The sequence below is a fragment of the Bombina bombina genome, chromosome 5 (assembly GCF_027579735.1).
Source record: "Bombina bombina isolate aBomBom1 chromosome 5, aBomBom1.pri, whole genome shotgun sequence".
In the NCBI taxonomy this organism is placed as follows: domain Eukaryota; kingdom Metazoa; phylum Chordata; class Amphibia; order Anura; family Bombinatoridae; genus Bombina; species Bombina bombina.
Genome location: NC_069503.1, coordinates 1,003,304,057 through 1,003,324,066, shown reverse-complemented (window position 1 = coordinate 1,003,324,066; position 20,010 = coordinate 1,003,304,057). Strand labels below are relative to the sequence as shown.

Genomic DNA, 20,010 nt, shown 5'->3' with positions numbered 1-20,010 from the left:
GTTTCCACTTTGTCATAAGAATGATAGCATTTTTAGCTGTGCCCCATGGTACCTGCTGGGAGAACATCTTTCCTGCTACTATTAGCAAGGCAACAAGTATATCTATATCTAACCGGTTAAAACTGTCAGCAGCGCTCCTTGCCTAAGTAGGCGGGTATACCAAACTAAGGACACGCCTTCTCCCAGCATTCCTTCGTGTCAAGTTTCTCTTCCTGCTTTCATCTCCACTGTGTGTGTAGTATAGAGAGGGATACATAAGACTGGATAGCAAAACAGCGAGCGCGCGTGCTAGTTCTCTACAGTTAATCTGACATGACATTTGGCCAATCAGGGTGGGGTGAATCTAGGCAGTCAGCGAATACGGTTGCTTTTGCTGTGTAGGGGGCGGGTATTCGTCTAGCAGCAAGTTTGATTGAAGTGTGATGAAGCAGGAGGAGGGGGTTTTGTGCATAGAGGAAGATGGAAGTTGTGCCGAGTTAGTGTCTTGTCTGAACCGTTTTGTTTCCTCTTTCGTAATTGTTAAAGGTTGAGCCTTGACAACATGGAGCAGCCGGCGCCCAAGAGGTGAGGTTGCTTTGTATGAGTCCTTAGTAGCCATTGGTAGTAGTGTGTGTGTGGGGGTCATGTTCTTGTTAAGGCCCAGGGACCTCTCCGGACAATTTAAGGAACCAGGGCTGTCATGTAAGGCTGTTATATGGGGAGGACATGATGACCCCATTAGCTTGTTGCCATCAGTGATACATTTAACAGTGACATATTTCTGGTACTGTAAATGCATTCATTCTGTGACACATTACTCAGGGTCACGTCTTGGTACTTCACTGCATTCACTGACTTAACCACCTGCTTGTACCTTTAGTAACACTATACAGATCACCTCCTGGTACCCTATTGTATTCACTGATACATTATCTGTGGTCACTTCATAATATCTTATTGCATTTTCTGACACAGTTACTTGGTCACTTCCTGTCAATTTATTTTATTCTGTGACAAATTATATATTGTAACTTTCTGCTATCTTACTGTTTTCAGATGAGAGGCCCTATTTTATGCATGGTCACCCTCTGGTCCATAATTGCTTTATTAACAGTTTAACAGGCATGTTTAAGTGCAATCTCTCCTGTGTCATTTTCTATTTATATTAAATTATTATTCAGGATCACCTCCTGGTCCCTTTATTAATTCTATGAGACATTACACATGGTCACCTTCTTGTTTATTATGACACCTTAAACAGGGAGACCTGTAAGTTATTGTAGCCATTGAAATTGCACAGGGTCACAGCCTAGTAACTCATTGCATTCTGTGACATATTTCACCTCATGGTATGATGACATACAGTAACAAAATAACAGGGTCACCTCCCTAGTGCCTTTTTGTCTCTGGTGGTATGTTATACTTTCGGCCTGATATTCAAAACGTCAGCGGCTTGGAGAGTCACACAAATTATTATTTTTTTACCTTGTATTATAATGCAGGTATCTCTGTTTCACATAAAATGCACTACATAGTTCTGAAGGAAATGTACTTAAACTGAAGGTAAACTATGATGAATCAGTGCCCTGTTTTTAAAAATACTATTAAAAACAGGGGCACTTTCATTCATCAAAATTAACATGTCACAGTTTTTGTAAAAATACTTACCTTTTATTCTGGAAGCCGCTCCAGTGCTTCCCCCGCCTGTCGCATGTCTCTTCTTTCTTCACCAATGAAGAATCCTGCTTCCTCCAATCACGGCTTCCAGAGCAAACATTGCCTGAGGCCACGTCATGATTGGCGGAAGCCGGATACTTCATTGGTGACGTAAGAAGAGACTTGCGACGGGTGGGGGAAGTGCTGGAGCGACGTCCAGAATAAAAGGCAAGTAATAACGGTGAAATGTAAACTTTGATGAATGAAAGTGCCCTTGTTTTTAATAGTATTTTGAAAATCAGGGCACTGATTCATCAAAGTTTACCTTCACTTTAAAGTATTATTTAGTATCAATGTAAAATATGATTTGTACTACAAGCCCTACAAGGCCAAAATTATGTATAGTTAAAGGTGCTCCCTTTATTCTATTTGTATTTTATCTGTGAACACTAACCCTGAATAAAAAAAAAAAAAAAAGCACTACATAGCAACATAAACATTTCTCAAAATAAAATTTATGTTTCTAATGGCCTCATCATACCAAAGAGACGTCTTAGACTATCTCGCCTGAGCAGTGAGGTTTTAAATATCAGGCCCTTTGTCATAATGGTTTCACCACCTGCATTACTTACCACATAAATAATAATAAGCCACCAATTAGCATGCGCTATCCAGGGTGCTGAACCAATAATAGTCTGGCTCCTAAGCTTTCATTCCTGCTTTTTCAAATAAAAATACCAAGAGGACGAAGAGAAATTGATAATAGTAGTAAATTAGAAAGTTGCTTAAAATTGCATGCTCTATTCGAATCATGAAAGACAAAAAATTGGGGTTTAGTACCCTGTTAAAGTGAAGGTAAACTTAATCACTCTTCTATGAAAAAATCGATATAGTATTAAAATTGAATAGGATGTTCATTCATTATTTTTCTATAGTACCTTTGTTTTCTTGGTTAATTTACTCCGATTTCGCTTGGCAAAAAACAACCCGTCTTTTTTTTTTTTTTTTTTTTTTTTTTATAAAAAACGATCACGTTGTTTATACAGCCAATTGATTTTCTGGCCGTTAGGCGGCTGTCAATTGACGTCACAAGCTGATGCTTGATTGTGCGCATGCGCGAGTAATTATATGTCCTCCTTGAAAGCGAGCGCGTCCTCGTTTTGTGTATGCGCATTAGGCGTTTCAATTGTTTGCTTTTGCGAGCGATCATTTTTGTGCGCATGCGCGGTAAGCAGAGAATAGATGTGCACGAGTGTAGTTCTGACGTATAGAGCGGGTGGGACTGCTCTATACGTCTATGTATTGAAAACACGGAACTGCTGGATGGGAGGGGATTACGATTGTAAGGAACAGTAAAATAACGGTTAGTAAATATGGTCAAATAAAAGTTTTTTTAAAAAATAAACCTAGCGACTACCTTGTAAGTTAGAAAAGGAAAATAAAGAGCTATTTGTATTAGAATAACTTTTACCTTCACTTTAAGCATATTTTATTAGACTCTTTTCATGTCTCTGACATAGTTTCAGAGGTTTGCTTTTTAGGCACTTGAGGAAGGGGAATAAACAATAGTTATCAGAAATAAATAAGCTGAAATTGGATTTGTCCTCTATTTCCCTCCACTTTTTTCTTAGTGTATCAGTGGAAATATATATATATATATATATATATATATATATATATATATATATATATATATATATATATATATATATATATATATATATATATATATATATATATTAGTATTCCATGGTTTAGCTTTAGTATAGCATCCTTAATAACGTCTGCATCATAAATGCAGTTTAAAATTGTGTTTAGAGTTGATCTTGGAGTGTATTCAGGTGCTAATTGGTGCATACTCTATGTGCAAGTGTTTGACGGGAGTTGATCTTGGAGTGTACTAAGGTGATAATTGGTGCATACTCATCAGTGTTCTCCCCAGGACCTTTTTAGCTGGTGCAGCACCCAGCTGATTTTACTGATCACCCAGTTAGAATATTAGCCAATATTAAGCTAAGGAGATATTGTTAAAAAAATGTTAAATTTTTATTGCACTAATTATCATTAAATACATTTTGTTATATTATGCAATTAATTTGTGCTCTGCTTAGCAAAAAAAAATATGTAGTAGTAGAAAATATTACACTCCCCCCCCCCCCCCCCCCCCACACACACCACCCAGCTACTTCATAATGCCACCCGGCTTGCACAATTTTCTATGGAGAACAAGCGCATGAATAACAGGAGTTGATCTGTTGGTACTCAGGTGCTAATTGTTGTATACTCTCTATGTAAGCGCTTGATTGACAGTCGTTGATCTTGGAGTGTACACAGGTGCTAATTGGTGCATACTCTCTGTGTAAGCATTTGATTGACATGAGGTGATCTTGGTACTCAAGTGCTAATTGTTGTATGCTCGCTATGCAAGCTTTTTATTGACTGAAGTTGATCCTGGTAGTTGATCTTCCAAGGCTCTGAAATCAGCACCAGGGAGAGTTCAAAATGTGCTGATTTTGATGTTAAAAATAGTGTAAAAAAGCCTTTTTGAAATGCAGTTGTATATTTAAAGTTTATTCAAATCCCCACTTTTTATTTTAATCATAGACCTGCTGCATGTAAGGCCCAGCTTCACTGACGTTATTTCTCCTACTGTACTCTTGCTCTTTGCAGCCACAGAAACCTCCTCCTAATGCATTGTAGCCCCCTAACGTCATTGTAACACAGCTGACCTGGCTTCTTTCTTATTGTGCCCACCCACATGAAAGTATAAGCTACGCACTTGCCTTCTGTATTTGTGATTACTGGATGCTTACCTAACTTTTTGTTTAGTTATTGCAAGTTGTCAAAGAATACATCTGCTATTTACTGGGCTTATAATGAAAGGCTGAGAAAGTTCTTTAGATGTTTTATTTGGAATTATTTTATTAAAGTGAAGTTCAAGTCCGCTGCTCTCAATTACATGATTCTATTTATCATAATAAAAAACTATAATGTTCATTCATCAAAACTCTCTAAATAATCGCTAACGTTTCATTTTTTAATTTTAATTTACCCTCCGTATTCCCGCAATTATCCGCCCGACATTGTTTGCCTTTTGAATGACATTTTTTCAGAATTTGATTTCCAATCCCTTCACTTCCCCCGGGGCGTCCTGCCCCTTTTTCCCCGCATCATAACACAGTTTCGCGCATGCGTATAACAGCGATTGTCTCGTTTGTCGTCATGCTCGTGCATGACTTGCGCTTGTGTGTTAGCCTGTGTCTCTGGATCCGATACTCTGATCCTGTATGAACTGCGGAACGGAACGAATATTTTTGCACATGCTCGAATGAAGACAGGATACGCATGCGCATATCGCATCCGTTCTAGTGCACGAGCATTGAAGTGACGACGTCAGCTTGTTCTTACGATCGCAACGTCAGTTGAGGGAAATAAGGAAGTAGACCGGGGGAGGGGTAAAGGTAAGAAAGGGTGATATAATATATATATAAATAACTCCGAAATCATATCCATTTTCTGTAAAAAAAAAAAAAAAGTAAGCGACTATTATATTGGGAGGTTAATGTATACATGGGTGGTGCGCAGTTGTTTGAAATTGAACTTCACTTTAAATGATATACATGTAATATGTCTTTAAGATATATTTAGTACTGTCATACAGACAACAATGGAGAGTTGCTCTGCAGCTTGTTGTATCTTATGTTTCCCACCCAGATGCTATCTTATTTTACCCCACTTGTAAAGAAAAGCTCTTCTGAAGTGCATTAGTCATTCCCATCCAAAATGACAGAACAGACCTGAAATAGCAAGCAGGTCTCTGTCTCAGTGCCGATGATCTAAACGTTTTCTGCTTTGGTGAGATTAGCTAAAAAGTCTTGTCATTATAGCAAGGACCCTCCAAGAATTTTAAAAAGGCAAAATTTAGCTTCAGAGCTGTTATCTCACTGTACAGGGTTCTGGATGTAAAGGAGAGACACATAGATTGCAGCTGTCCATCTTAACCCTAAGCTATTGCTTTGGTCTGTTTGCAGCCGGTGGGGGTGCAGCTGTATTAGTTTTGTGTTGTATCACAATGTTGCATTTAATTCATGCATGTGGTACAAAACAAGATGTGTTAATGTAGATGACACTTTATTGTTCTTTGTCACTTGTAAGTAAGAACTGGTCACTAGCTGCTGTTGGTAACCTGGGGTTTATAACCTTCTTGGTCACTTTAAACTTGACCTGAATTTGTGCATTTTGTTAGTGGTTATTCTTGTATTTATTATGTTGACCTTTTTAAACTTGACAGATACTGGAATCAGTGAGCCATGGTTCCTAGGATTGTGTAACTTGCTCCTTTTTACATATGTCTCTATAGTTGCACCCTTTCTATTAACTCGCACTGCTGGATGGCCCCTAAGTACTATCTTAATGTATTCATACTTGCATTAAAGGGACATAAAACCCATTTTTTTATGATTTAGATAGATAATACGATTTTGAGCAACTTTACAATTTCTGTTATATAATTTGCTTCATTCTCTTGGTAGCCTTTGTTGAAGAAGCAGTTTTGCACTACTGGGAGTTATCTGAAAGTCAATCAGAAGAGGTATTTTTGTGCAGCCACCATTCATCAGGTTCTGAACGTACGTAGGTATACTTTTCAACAAAGGATACGAAGAGAACCAAACAAATTAGTTAATAGAAATAAATGGTAAATTTTATTTAAAATTGCATGCTCTATCATAATCATGAATGAAAAAAATTGTGTTTCATATCCCTTGAAGCAAGGGGGCAAGCTACATATCAATATAAGATTGTGTTTAATTGGCTTTCATCTTTGTTGTTATTTTAATGCTATCATAGTGTTCAATATGTTAATTAGAATAGTTTACAATAAAGTTTGCATTTTGTGGTTGCTGTACACAGGGAACTGGTAAATTAAAGTGAATGTCAATTTCTTTCATGTAATTGGCAAGAGTCCATGAGCTAGTGACATATGGGATATACAATCCCACCAGGAGGGGCAAAGTTTCCCAAACCTCAAAATGCCTACAAATACACCCCTCACCACACCCACAATTCAGTTTTACAAACTTTGCCTCCTATGGAGGTGGTGAAGTAAGTTTGTGCTAAGATTTCTACGTTGATATGCGCTTCTCAGCATTGTTGAAGCCCGATTCCTCTCAGAGTACAGCGAGTGTCAGAGGGACGTGAAGGGAGTATCACTTATTGAATACGATGATTTCCCTAACGGGGGTCTATTTCATGGGTTCTCTGTTATCGGTCGTAGAGATTCATCTCCTACCTCCCTTTTCAGATTGTCGATATACTCTCAATTTACCATTACCTCTACTGATAACTGTTTCTGTACTGGTTTGGCTATCTGCTATATGTGGATGGGTGTCTTTTGGTAAGTATGTTTTTATTACTTAAGACACCTCAGCTATGGTTTGGCACTTTATGCATTTATATAAAGTTCTAAATATATGTATTGTACTTATATTTGCCATGAGTCAGGTTCATGTATTTCCTTCTGCAGACTGTCAGTTTCATATTTGGGTAATATAAACATCTTTTATAGAAATGTTTTTCTTACCTGGGGTTTAGTCTTTTTTCAATTGACTACTTCTTGCAAATTGTGGGTGGCATTAGGCCCGCGGGTGCGTCAAATGCTAAACTTTATTGCGCCATTCTTGGTGCAAAAAAATTTTTGGCACGGAAAAATACGTCTATGACACAACTACGTAATTTCCGGCGTCACACTTGACGCCGAGACCTTTCACGCGATTGCGTTATTAGTGACGCGAGTGTGTCATTTCCGGTTATTTTTGGCGCCAAAGAGTTTACGTTACGTTGTTCGTTATACTTGGCGCCAAACCTTTTCATTATTTTAATACCCCATTGATGTTTGCCTCTTGATTTTTTTCTCTATCAGAGGCCTATGCTATTTGCTTTTTTTCCCATTCCTGAAACGGTCATATAAGGAAATAGATAATTTTGCTTTTTATGTTCTTTTTTTTTCTCTTACATTTTGCAAGATGTCTCAATCTGATCCTGTCTCAGAAGTTTCTGCTGGAACATTGCTGCCTGACATCGGTCGTACCAAAGCTAAGTGCATTTGTTGTGAAATTGTTGAAATTATTTCGACGAATGTCATTTGTAATAGTTGTCATGATAAACTTTTACATACAGTTAGTGTGTCCATCAGTAATAGCACATTGCCAGTTGTAGTTCCTTCAACTTCTAATGTGCATGATATACCTGTAAATTTTAAAGAATTTGTTTCTGATTCTATTTTGAAGGTTTTGTCTGCATTTTCACCTTCTAATAAACGTAAAGGTCTTTTAAAACTTCTCATTTAGTTGATGAAATTTCAAATGACCAACAACATAATTTTCCTCTTCTGATGAGGATCTATCGGATACAGAAGATCCTTCCTCAGACATTGACACTGACAAATCTACTTATTTATTTAAAATAGAGTATATGCGTTCTTTATTAAAAGAAGTGTTAATTACTTTGGATATTGAGGTAACCAGTCCTATTGACGTTCAGTCTAATAAACGTTTAAATGCTGTTTTTAAACCTCCTGTGGTTTCTCCAGGTTTTTTTCCTATTCCCGAGGCTATTTCTGATATGATTTCTAGGGAATGGAATAAGCCAGGTACTTCTTTTATTCCTTCTTCAAGGTTTAAAAAATTGTATCCTTTACCAGCAAAATCTATAGAATTTTGGGAAAAAATCCCCAAAGTTGATGGGGCTATTTCTACTCTTGCTAAATGTTCCACTATTCCTATGGAAGATAGTACTTCCTTTTAAGGATCCTTTAGATAGGAAGCTTGAATCTTATCTAAGGAAGGTCTATTTATATTCAGGTCATCTTCTCAGACCTGCAATTTCTTTGGCTTATGTTGCGGCTGCATCAACCTTCTGGTTGGAGAATTTAGCGCAACAGGAATTGGATTCTGACTTATCTAGCATTATTCGCCTATTGCAATATGCTAATCATTTTATTGTGATGCAATTTTTGATATTATCAAAATTGATATTAGATCCATGTCTTTAGCTATTTTAGCTAGAAGAGCTTTGTGGCTTAAATCTTGGAATGCTGATATGACATCTAAATCTAGATTACTATCTTTCTTTCCAAGGTAATAATTTATTTGGTTCTCAGTTGGATTCTATTATTTCAACTGTCACTGGAGGAAGGGAGTTTTTCTGCTTCAGGATTAAAAACCTAAGGGTAAATCTAAGGCTTCTAACCATTTTCGTTCCTTTCGTCAGAATAAGGAACAAAAACTCAATCTTCCCCCCAAGGAGTCTGCTTCCAATTGGAAGCCTCCCTCAAATTGGAATAAATCCAAGCCATTTAGGAAACCAAAGTCAGCCCCTAAGTCCGCATGAAGGTGCGGCCCTCATTCCAGCTCAGCTGGTAGGGGGCAGATTAAGGTTTTTCAAAGATATTTGGATAAAATCTGTCCAAAATCAATGGATTCAGAGCATTGTCTCTCAAGGGTATCGAATAGGATTCAGAGTAAGTATTCTCCTGTGAGAAGATTTTTTTTCTCTCTCACGTATTCCAGTAAAAGCTCAGGCTTTCCTGAAATGTATTTCAGACCTGGAGTCTTCAGGGGTAATCATGCCAGTTCCTCCTCAGGAACAAGGTTTGGGGTTTTATTCAAATCTATTCATTGTACCAAAGAAGGAAAATTTATTCAGACCAGTTCTGGATCTGAAAATTTTTGAATCGTTATGTAAGAGTACCAACTTTCAAGATGGTGACTATAAGGACTATTCTGCCTTTTATTCAGCAAGGACATTATATGTTCACAATAGACTTGCAGGATGCATACCTTCATATTCCAATTCTTTCAGAACATCAGTTTCAGAGATTCTCTTTTCGAAACAAGCATTACCAATTTGTCGCTCTTCCATTTGGCCTAGCAACAGCTCCAAGAATTTTTTCAAAGGTTCTGGGTGCCCTACTCTCTGTAATCAGAGAACAGGGTATTGCGGTGTTTCCTTTTTTGGACGATATCTTGGTACTAGCTCAGTCTTTGCGTACTGCAGAATCTCACACAAATCAACTAGTGTTGTTTCTTTGGAAACATGGTTGTAGTATCAATTTACCAAAAGTTTCTTGATTCCTCAGACAAGGGTCACCTTTTTAGGCTTCCAGATAGATTCAGTGTCCATGACTCTGTCTCTAACAGACAAGAGACGTTTAAAATTGGTTGCAGCATGCCGGCACCTTCAGTCTCAGTCATTCCCTTCAGTGGCTATGTGCATGGAAGTTTTATTTCTCATGACAGCAGCATCGGTCGTGATCCCCTTTGCTCGTTTTCACATGAGACCTCTACAGCTTTGTATGCTGAATCAATGTACGACACTCTCTGACATGGTGGATTGATCACCATCGTTTAGATCAAGGGGCTTCTTTTGTTCGGCCAACCTGGACTGTGATCACAACAGATGCGAGTCTTTCAGGTTGTGGAGCTGTTTGGGGATCTCTCACAGCACAAGGGGTTTGGAAATTTCAAGAGGCGAGAATACCAATAAATATTTTAGAACTCCTTGCAATTCTCAGAGCTCTTCAGTTTTGGCCTCTGCTAAGAGAAAACCGTTCATTTGTTTTCAGACAGACAATATCACAACAGTGGCATATGTCAATCATCAAGGTGGGACTCACTTTTTCATAGCTTGGGGACTGTATCTCAGATACTTGTTTGGGCGGAATCCAGCTCTTATCTAATCTCTGCGGTGCTTATCCCAGGTGTAGACAGACTTTACATCCGGGGGAGTGGTCTCTCCATCCAGATGTGTTTTCTCAGATTGTTCAGATGTGGGGTATTCCAGAGATAGATCTCATGGCCTCTCATCTAAACAAGAAATTTCCCAGATACCTGTCCAGGTCCAGGGATGTTCAGACGGAAGCAGTGGATGCGCTGACACTTCCTTGGTGTTATCATCCTGCTTACTTTTTCCCGCCTCTAGTTCTCCTTCCAAGAGTGATCTCCAAAATCATCATGGAACAATCATTTGTGTTACTGGTGGCTCCAGCATGGCCACACAGGTTTTGGTATGCGGATCTGGTTTGGATGTCCAGTTGCCCGCTTTGGCCACTTCCGTTCGGTCAGACCTACTATCTCAAGGTCCGTTTTTCCATCAGGATCTCAAATCATTAAATTTGAAGGTATGGAAATTGAACGCTTAGTACTAAGTCATAGAGGTTTCTCTGACTCAGTGATTAATACTATGTTACAAGCTCGTAAATCTGTTTCTAAAAAGATTTATTATAGAGTTTGGAAGACTTACATTTCATGGTGTTCTCATAAATTCTCCTGGCATTCTTTTAGAATTCCTAGAATTTTACAGTTTCTTCAGGACGGTATGGATAAGGGTTTGTCTGCAAGTTCCTTGAAAGGACAAATCTCCGCTCTTTCTTTTTTATTTCACAGAAAGATTGCTATACTTCCTGATATACAATGTTTTGTACAGGCTTTAGTTCTTATTTAAGCCTGTTATTTAATCAATTTCTCCTCCTTGGAGTCTTAATTTGGTTCTGACGGCTTTACAGGTTCTTCCATTTGAACCTATGCATTTTTTGGACATTAAACTACTTTCTTGGAAAGTGTTGTTCCTTTTGGCCATCTCTTCTGCTAGAAGAGTTTGAGTTATCTGCTCTTTCTTGTGAGTCTCCTTTTCTGATTTTTCATCAGGATAAGGCAGTTTTGCAGACTTATTTTCAATATTTACATAAGGTTGTGAATTCTAACAACATTAGTAGAGAAATTGTTGTCCCTTCCTTGTGTCCTAATCCTAAGAATTCTTTGGAAAGTTCCTTACATTCTTTGGATGTGGTAAGAGCTTTGAAATATTATGTGGAAGCTACTAAAGATTTCAGGAAGACTTCCAGTCTATTTGTTTTAGTTTCTGGTCTTAGGAAAGGTCAGAAGGCTTCTGCTATTTCCTTGGCTTCTTGGTTGAAACTTTTGATTCATCAAGTTTATTTGGAGTCAGGTCAAACCCCGCCTCAGAGAATTACAGCTCATTCTACTAGATCAGTCTCCACTTCGTGGGCTTTTAAGAATGAAGCTTCAGTTGATCAGATTTGCAAAGCAGCAACTTCGTCCTTTTGCATTCATTTACTAAATTTTACCGTTTTGATGCATTTGCTTCTTCGGAAGCAGTTTTTGGTAGAAAAGTTCTTCAGGCAGCTGTTTCAGTTTGATTCAAGTTTTTTTCTTTCAAATGAAATACACTTATATTTTTGGGTTGTGGATTAATTTTTTTTCAGCAGATTATGGCGGTTTTTATTTTATTCCCTCCCTCTCTAGTGACTCTTGAGTGGAGATCCACATCTTGGGTATCGATATCCCATATGCCACTAGCTCATGGACTCTTGCCAATTACATGAAAGAAAACCTAATTTATGTAGGAACTTACCTGATAAATCCATTTCTTTCATATTGGCAAGAGTCCATGAGACCCACTCTTTTTATGGTGGTTATGATTTTTTGTATAAAGCACAATTATTTCCAAATTTCCTTTGTTGATGCTTTCTACTCCTTTCTTTATCACCCCACTGCTTGGCTATTCGTTAAACTGAATTGTGGGTGTGGTGAGGGGTGTATTTGTAGGCATTTTGAGGTTTGGGAAACTTTGCCCCTCCTGGTGGGATTGTATATCCTATATGACACTAGCTCATGGACTCTTGCCAATATGAAAGAAATGAATTTATCAGGTAAGTTCTTACATAAATTATGTTTTTCTCATAATTGAAAGTACGTCAATGTAGCTTGTTAGTTTTTCAATTAAACTGCCACTTTATTTTTTTTAAAAAAAAAGAAAAATAAATATTATGCTTATTTTACCAAATATTCTCAGTTTTCGTGACATGCTCCTCCCACCCGCAACTTCCTTATTTTTTATACTCTTACATATACAGCGGTCCCACGTAGTGGCAATGCGCGCTCCCGGCTTTGAGATACAGAGCGCATGCGTTACAAGCCGATGCCGATGACTAGCAACATAGTATTCAGTGAATGAATACATTCACTGAATACTATTGTGCAATACAGTTCAGCCGTGTTTTATCGTCCCTACGTTGTATTGTAGCACATGTTGCAATTTTGATGAAAAAATTACTATACTATTTAATTGAAATAGCGCATGCGCAAAATGTGAACGCGCGTAAGAGCTCTTTTTTCTCGCTTCTTTCAAACGCAAGTGCATTACGGTAGTGTGACGTAAAGGATAGGGGTCTGGTCCCCTCGGGGTAGATTGGATTATTGGTTGACAAGAGCGAGCCTACAATGTCAATCAATAATCAAAGATGGCGGGCGGAGGTTTGAAATGACGACCGGATCCAAATAAATTAAAATATTATAGGTAATCATAAATTTGTTTAAAAAATCGTGAATTAAAGTGCCGTTATTTTCCCTTCAATTTTTAGACAGTGTTTAGCATGCTCCGTGACTTTACATTCACTTTAAATAATTTCAATTTTTGGAATATGGAGCCTGATTAAAAGGTACATAGCTAGGGAGATGAATTGTTCTGATGAGGAAAATTACCAGTATGCCTGTAGGTATCTCCAGGTAATAAATATGCAAACACTACAAAAAGGCAAGTTGAATTTATTATTATTATTATTATTATTATTATTATTATTATTTATATTATTTTTTTTTGTTGAGATAAGCATTTAGTTTTAAAATTGTCCCATAGTTCAAAAGTTTTTTTTCTCCTAGTAAACATTTGTAAAAGTTTTATAAACAACATTTATGTTTAAATAATTTTTATTAAATTTTAAATGTGTCAAAGTACATGTTTCACACAAAAACATACAAATCATACATTGTGTCTATGAACGTATTTCGATATCTATATCAATGCAGGTTTAGTGTTGTATTTGTTGATCATTTCTTCATATCATTACCCAAAGGGAAAAAAACATATCTCCGAGACTAAATTCTGACTTTCCCTGATCACCCGCTGTTTATATAAACATTAGATTTGTCTGTTTTTTTTTTATTTATCAACATAATTTTAAGGAAAATAAAGAAAAGAGAGGGAAAGAAGAAGAAAGGGGGAAGAAAGAAATAGAAGAGATGTCGTCTCGACGGGATGTTGTGTCATTTCATCAGTTGTTTTCCTGATTGTTGCGTCAAAGATGCTTCTGAGATACAGAGACTCTGTATTGTCTATTGCAGGGCTCGACAAATCCAGGAGCCAGGGAGCCATTGGCTTCTAGAATTTTACCCCTGGCTCCTAACTTTTTTGGGTTATTTTCCATATATCTATGTAAAAATATCACTGTCTGGCTTCTAAATATTCTTACTGGCTCTTAAAATTTATACAGATTTGTTGACCCCTGGTCTACTGGACCCAGTGTCCTGCCAGTGTAGTCTAAGCAGTTAGTTTTAGTGTTGTGATTGTGCTACTTGTCATGTCAGTTGGTGCAATATACAATAGAACCATATATTTTTTTTAAAGTTTTCTGTAGCGCTCTGTAACCATGCCACTTTTTCTGACATCCTGTAGATAACTGTTATTTTACCCATTATTGCAACATATTTATTAGTCCTGATTTAGCCCCCTTATGACAGTTAATGTGGTTTGAAACCTACGTTGGCTACCTTGTATGGGAGACCACTGAGATACTTAGACAGTACGTGTGGTGTTAAAACTTGATTTATGCTTTTTGGGGCTTTGCAAAGTTATGCACTGATTGGAGACTACTTCAGAAATTCTGCGCTTGTGCTGAGCAGTGGAGGTTGTTAGTTGGCATCCTAACTTCGTGTTCCTTTGTGATACAATTATTTGCATAAAGGACCCATAAACATTTAAAACACTTCAGTTATTTTAGGACTAACATAACACCTGTATCTCTATCTATAAAAAGTTCAAAAACCTCCTTTTTGGATTTTTCTTAGTATGTAAATTAAATCAAAAGCTTCTAACTGGTAGGAGGGGGTCACTCTTGGACCCCAAAATATTTTATAAAACTCACAATTTAAAGGGACACTCAAGTCAAAATAAACTTTTATGATTCAGAAAAAAGAGTTTCTTTATGCTGATTAAAGTGATTGTAAACTTGAGCACAGTCGCTCAAGTCATAGGAAAGAATTTAAAAAATAAATGAGACTTTCGTTCATAAAATGTGTAGTATATACTTATATTCTGATATTTTCCACCTTGTAATGCCAGAACGGTAAGCGCTGTTCTCCGTCCGCCATATTTGTCAATTGATTGACAGATGACTCATCTGCAATCCAATAATCATTGTTTTCCCCCCTGGGGCGTTTATCTCCTGTGCACAAATGTCACGCCCGGTGGGCAGAGGAACAGCGCTTACCGTTCTGGCATTACAAGGTGAAAATATCAGAATATAAGTATATACTACACATTTTATGAACGAAAGTCTCATTTATTTTTTAAATTCTTTCCTATGACTTGAGCGACTGTGCTCAAGTTTACAATCACTTTAAGACGACACAAGGATTGAAATATGAATCAAGTGTTTTATTATATATGTGCACAATATACCGTTTGCCCTATTTGTATTTACATGACATGTTTCTAGTTGTGTGTGTGTGTACTGGTCATTGAAGGTGTCAACACCCATATTATATTTTCATTACTTTTTTAATATTTTCAGACAACTTACTATGGACTAGATTCCCACTTGCTTGTTAACTTGGCAGAGGCTTTTTGCGTGCGTCAGTTGCAGTTTTTATTATGAGTTGGAAGTAAAACAGCGCGCGAGCGGAAACCCAACACACGCTAAAAGTTAAATTTGGAATAGCGCAACGCTTTAACGTTTCCACATTCACTTCATTTGATCGTACAAATTGCAAAAGAAACCTAACACCCATACTCGCACGCTAAACCTATTCGAGTATTACTGAAATATTTGCAGTAAATACATAGTTAAACACTATTATATATGAATATTGTATAAATATGATTTTACATGTTTTCATCTACTTGTCTGCAAAGGGCTTCCGAAACACATTTAGACATTTGTGTGTATCTCTAGGTTAAAGCCCTTTGCAGGCCTTTTTTGCCCTCTAACACCTGTGATCTCATATCTTTGAGCCATTATAACTTTTTAATGCAATATTTTTATTTAATAATTTTTTTCAGACCTAGTGTTATGAACTGTACTGTTAAGTGTATTTTTGATGTGTTTTGTGCTACTTATTTTGTACTTTGTGCTCTGAAGTTGCGATAACCCTACGTGTGTTAAATTAAATTGTGCTCAAATGCGTTTACTTCCAACTGCTAATACAAGCGCTAGTTCCAACACTCGCAAGGAGACAAGAAATACCTCCCTCTCTTTTTGTGGATTAACTGTCGTGTAAAGTCAATTTTTCTTCCTTTGTTTATTTTTTTTATTATTAAACTATGTTTAGAGGGTCTTTGTTATATGTCACAATAGTAGAGATATTTTAGTTTGTCACTCTCCTTTGTTTTTTAAGTTTTATGATTAAATGTTGATCTGTATGTAACTGCAGTAAATATGAATTATTCATTATCAACAGATTTTTTTTTTTTTTTTTTTTGGTTTTATTTTTTAAAGGGACACTCCAGACCCAATACGTTATTCTTTATTACTAATTATTACATACCAGTCAAGCATCTTACAACAGGTTCCCCATCTATAAGCTTGTAAGAAGTACACGAACCTTTTTAAATAATGATCGCTTGTTAGCAGCTGAAATTGGCTGCCAAGCTCCGCCCACAGTTTTCTTCTTGTCCAGCTGATTTCTTGTGTGACAGTTTAGCAATGCACATTTCATTTTTTTTCTGTTAGGTATTTCAAGTTGCACATGCACAAATCAGCTTGTGCGAGTAGGGAAACTTATTTGAGTGTCTTGTGATTGGAGAAACCTAACATACTAAAATATAGACGCAATAGGTGAGGCAGAGCTTGTCGGCCATTTCAACCCCTAACAGATGAAGACTATTTAAATGTTTCATGTACTTTTTACAAGTGTATAGATTTGGCACCAGTTGCATGATGCTTCTCTGGTTTGTTACCACTGACTCGCCACAGCCGGCCTCACCAAAAATAATGTTGCTCTTCTCCCACAGGCTTGTGTCATTATTGCTGCTCAACTTTCTACCCTGCTGTGTTAGTCTGGGGCAAGTCTGCAGAAGTTACCTCTTCCTTATATCTATGGGGGGCTCATGTAGGCCTCCCCACCATTCTGACCGGCGGGAGATGAGGCCTAGAAGCGAGAATGAGAATAGGAGCTAAAGGCATGCTGGAAGCAGGCCTGAAATAGTCCCACCTGCAGGACACAGCTGAAGGGTCACTCTAACTTACAGTGCTCTGAGGGAGACTTGTAAACGGCTGGAGAGGGTGGGGGTTCTACTAGTAGGTGAGGCACTAAAAGCTAATTGAGTGTGTTATATTAAAGGGATAGGAAGGTCAAAATTAGAATTTGAAAAGCAGGATAGTAAAGCTTAGGAGGCACCCCATTTTAGGTTCAGCACCCTGGATAGTGCTTATTGGTGGCTACATTTAGAAACCAAAAATGGACTGGTTCCTTGGCTTTACATTCCTGCTTTTCAAATAAAGATAGCAAGAGAACAAAGACAAATTGATAATAGAAGTAAATTAGAAAGTTGCTTAAAGGGAAATAAAACAAGTTGGGACAGAGCCAAAATACATGTACTTTAATAACTTTACCTGCAAGTTTATACTGCAGTGCCTTGCCATTAACCCTTTCTTTTAAGTTTCCAAATTTTACAGCTCTAACTACCCCCCCCCCCCCACACAATTCCTTCTATGGCTGCATCTATATCCACCTTTTGATTTGGTAAAATGCTCATTATCTGCTGGAGCATGCCTAGAAGCAAATAAGCAGCTGTGAACTCAGTTCAAATACAATGCCTGTTTTTCTGATGCTAAACATTGATAAGGGGGTGGATCAGACTACTCCAGACAGCATGGCTATGTAGCTAATTTTGCTTATTTTTGAAAATTATTTTAAAATATTTGCCAGCAATTTTTTTTAAACATTTTTTATTTATTTTTTTATTTTTATTTAATTCAAACTATTTTTACTTAGTTAGCCCTTTTAGGATATACACCGATCTCAACATGTTTTATTGCACTTTATAATTGCATGCTCTAAAATCTGGGTTTAGTATCCCTTTAAGTTTTAAAACAAATGTGTAAAACCTCTTAAATAGATGCAAATCTAAAGAAAAGCACAGAATAAACGTGGTCTTGCAGAAGTAAATGTTCTATCAGGCTAGTAGTGACCAACTTTGTAACGGACATGTCTATAAATGAAAACATTCTCTGTAAAGCAATCTCTTTACATCATTAATAGAACCTTAAATGGACATGAAGCAAAACATTTATTTAATAATTCAGGTAGAGCATACAATTTTAATTAACTTTAATCAATTTAATTCTATGATCAAATTTGATTTCATGGCTTGGTATCCTTTGTTGAAGAGTAAACCTAGGTAGGCTCAGAAGCAGCAATGCGCTACAGACAGCTAGTGATTGGTGGCTGCACATATGTCTCTTGTCATTGGCTCACCAGTTGTGTTCATTTAGCTGCCAGTAATGCATTGCTGTTATTGAGTCTACCTAGTTTTAGTCTTCAACGAAGGTTACCAAAAGAACAATGAAATTTTCATGGTAAAAGTAAATTGAAATATGAGTAAAATTTTACACTCTATCTGAATCGTGAAAGTTTGTTTTACTTTACTGTCGATTTTTAAATGTAACATTGTTTAAAGTGAAACTCAAGTCAATATAAACTTTTAGGATTCAGATAGAGCATGCAGTTTTAAGACACTTTCCAATTTACTACCATTATCAAATTTTGCACAATCCTTTTTATATACACACTTTCTGGGGATCAAGATACAACTGAGCTTGTGTACAAGCTCACAGGGTATACTGTACATATATTTATCTGTGATTAGCTGATGACTGTCACATGATACAGGGGGCCGGAAAATAGGAGAAAAAAAATAATTTGTCAGAAAATAAATCTGCTAATTTCAGATTCAGAGCAGGTGTTAAATCAATGTCTTTTTTATTATGTACTTGTTAATTATACAATTCTACTGCATTGAGTGGTCATTTAAGTTTTTACTTTCAGTTGGAACGGTATCTAAGTTGCTTGTTTCCCATTGACACTGTATAATTGGTCAGACTTGTGCTATATATAGATTGAAAGATTTGGAATTTTCCCCTTTTAGTCTCTTCTCTACAGGGAGTGCAGAATTATTAGGCAAATGAGTATTTTGACCACATCATCCTCTTTATGCATGTTGTCTTACTCCAAGCTGTATAGGCTAGAAAGCCTACTACCAATTAAGCATATTAGGTGATGTGCATCTCTGTAATGAGAAGGGGTGTGGTCTAATGACATCAACACCCTATATCAGGTGTGCATAATTATTAGGCAACTTCCTTTCCTTTAGCAAAATGGGTCAAAAGAAGGACTTGACAGGCTCAGAAAAGTCAAAAATAGTGAGATATCTTGCAGAGGGATGCAGCACTCTTAAAATTGCAAAGCTTCTGAAGCGTGATCATCGAACAATCAAGCGTTTCATTCAAAATAGTCAACAGGGTCGCAAGAAGCGTGTGGAAAAACCAAGGCGCAAAATAACTGCCCATGAACTGAGAAAAGTCAAGCGTGCAGCTGCCAAGATGCCACTTGCCACCAGTTTGGCCATATTTCAGAGCTGCAACATCACTGGAGTGCCCAAAAGCACAAGGTGTGCAATACTCAGAGACATGGCCAAGGTAAGAAAGGCTGAAAGACGACCACCACTGAACAAGACACACAAGCTGAAACGTCAAGACTGGGCCAAGAAATATCTCAAGACTGATTTTTCTAAGGTTTTATGGACTGATGAAATGAGAGTGAGTCTTGATGGGCCAGATGGATGGGCCCGTGGCTGGATTGGTAAAGGGCAGAGAGCTCCAGTCCGACTCAGACGCCAGCGAGGTGGAGTACTGGTTTGGGCTGGTATCATCAAAGATGAGCTTGTGGGGCCTTTTCGGGTTGAGGATGGAGTCAAGCTCAACTCCCAGTCCTACTGCCAGTTTCTGGAAGACACCTTCTTCAAGCAGTGGTACAGGAAGAACATGATTTTCATGCAGGACAATGCTGCATCACACGCGTCCAAGTACTCCACAGCGTGGCTGGCAAGAAAGGGTATAAAAGAAGAAAATCTAATGACATGGCCTCCTTGTTCATCTGATCTGAACCCCATTGAGAACCTGTGGTCCATCATCAAATGTGAGATTTACAAGGAGGGAAAACAGTACACCTCTCTGAACAGTGTCTGGGAGGCTGTGGTTGCTGCTGCACGCAATGTTGATGGTGGACAGATCAAAACACT

The 20,010-nt window shown here is 37.5% G+C and overlaps 1 protein-coding gene across 1 annotated transcript in view; it reads left to right on the top strand.

Annotated features, from left to right (window-relative positions):
• Positions 1–396: 396 nt before the first annotated feature.
• Positions 397–20,010, top strand: part of STK3 (serine/threonine kinase 3) — an 803,389-nt gene continuing 783,775 nt past the window's right edge. The window contains exon 1 of the mRNA XM_053715241.1: positions 397–564. Within this exon, the coding sequence (XP_053571216.1) occupies positions 542–564 (23 nt within the window). The 5' untranslated portion in view covers positions 397–541. The remainder of the gene's footprint in view (positions 565–20,010) is intronic.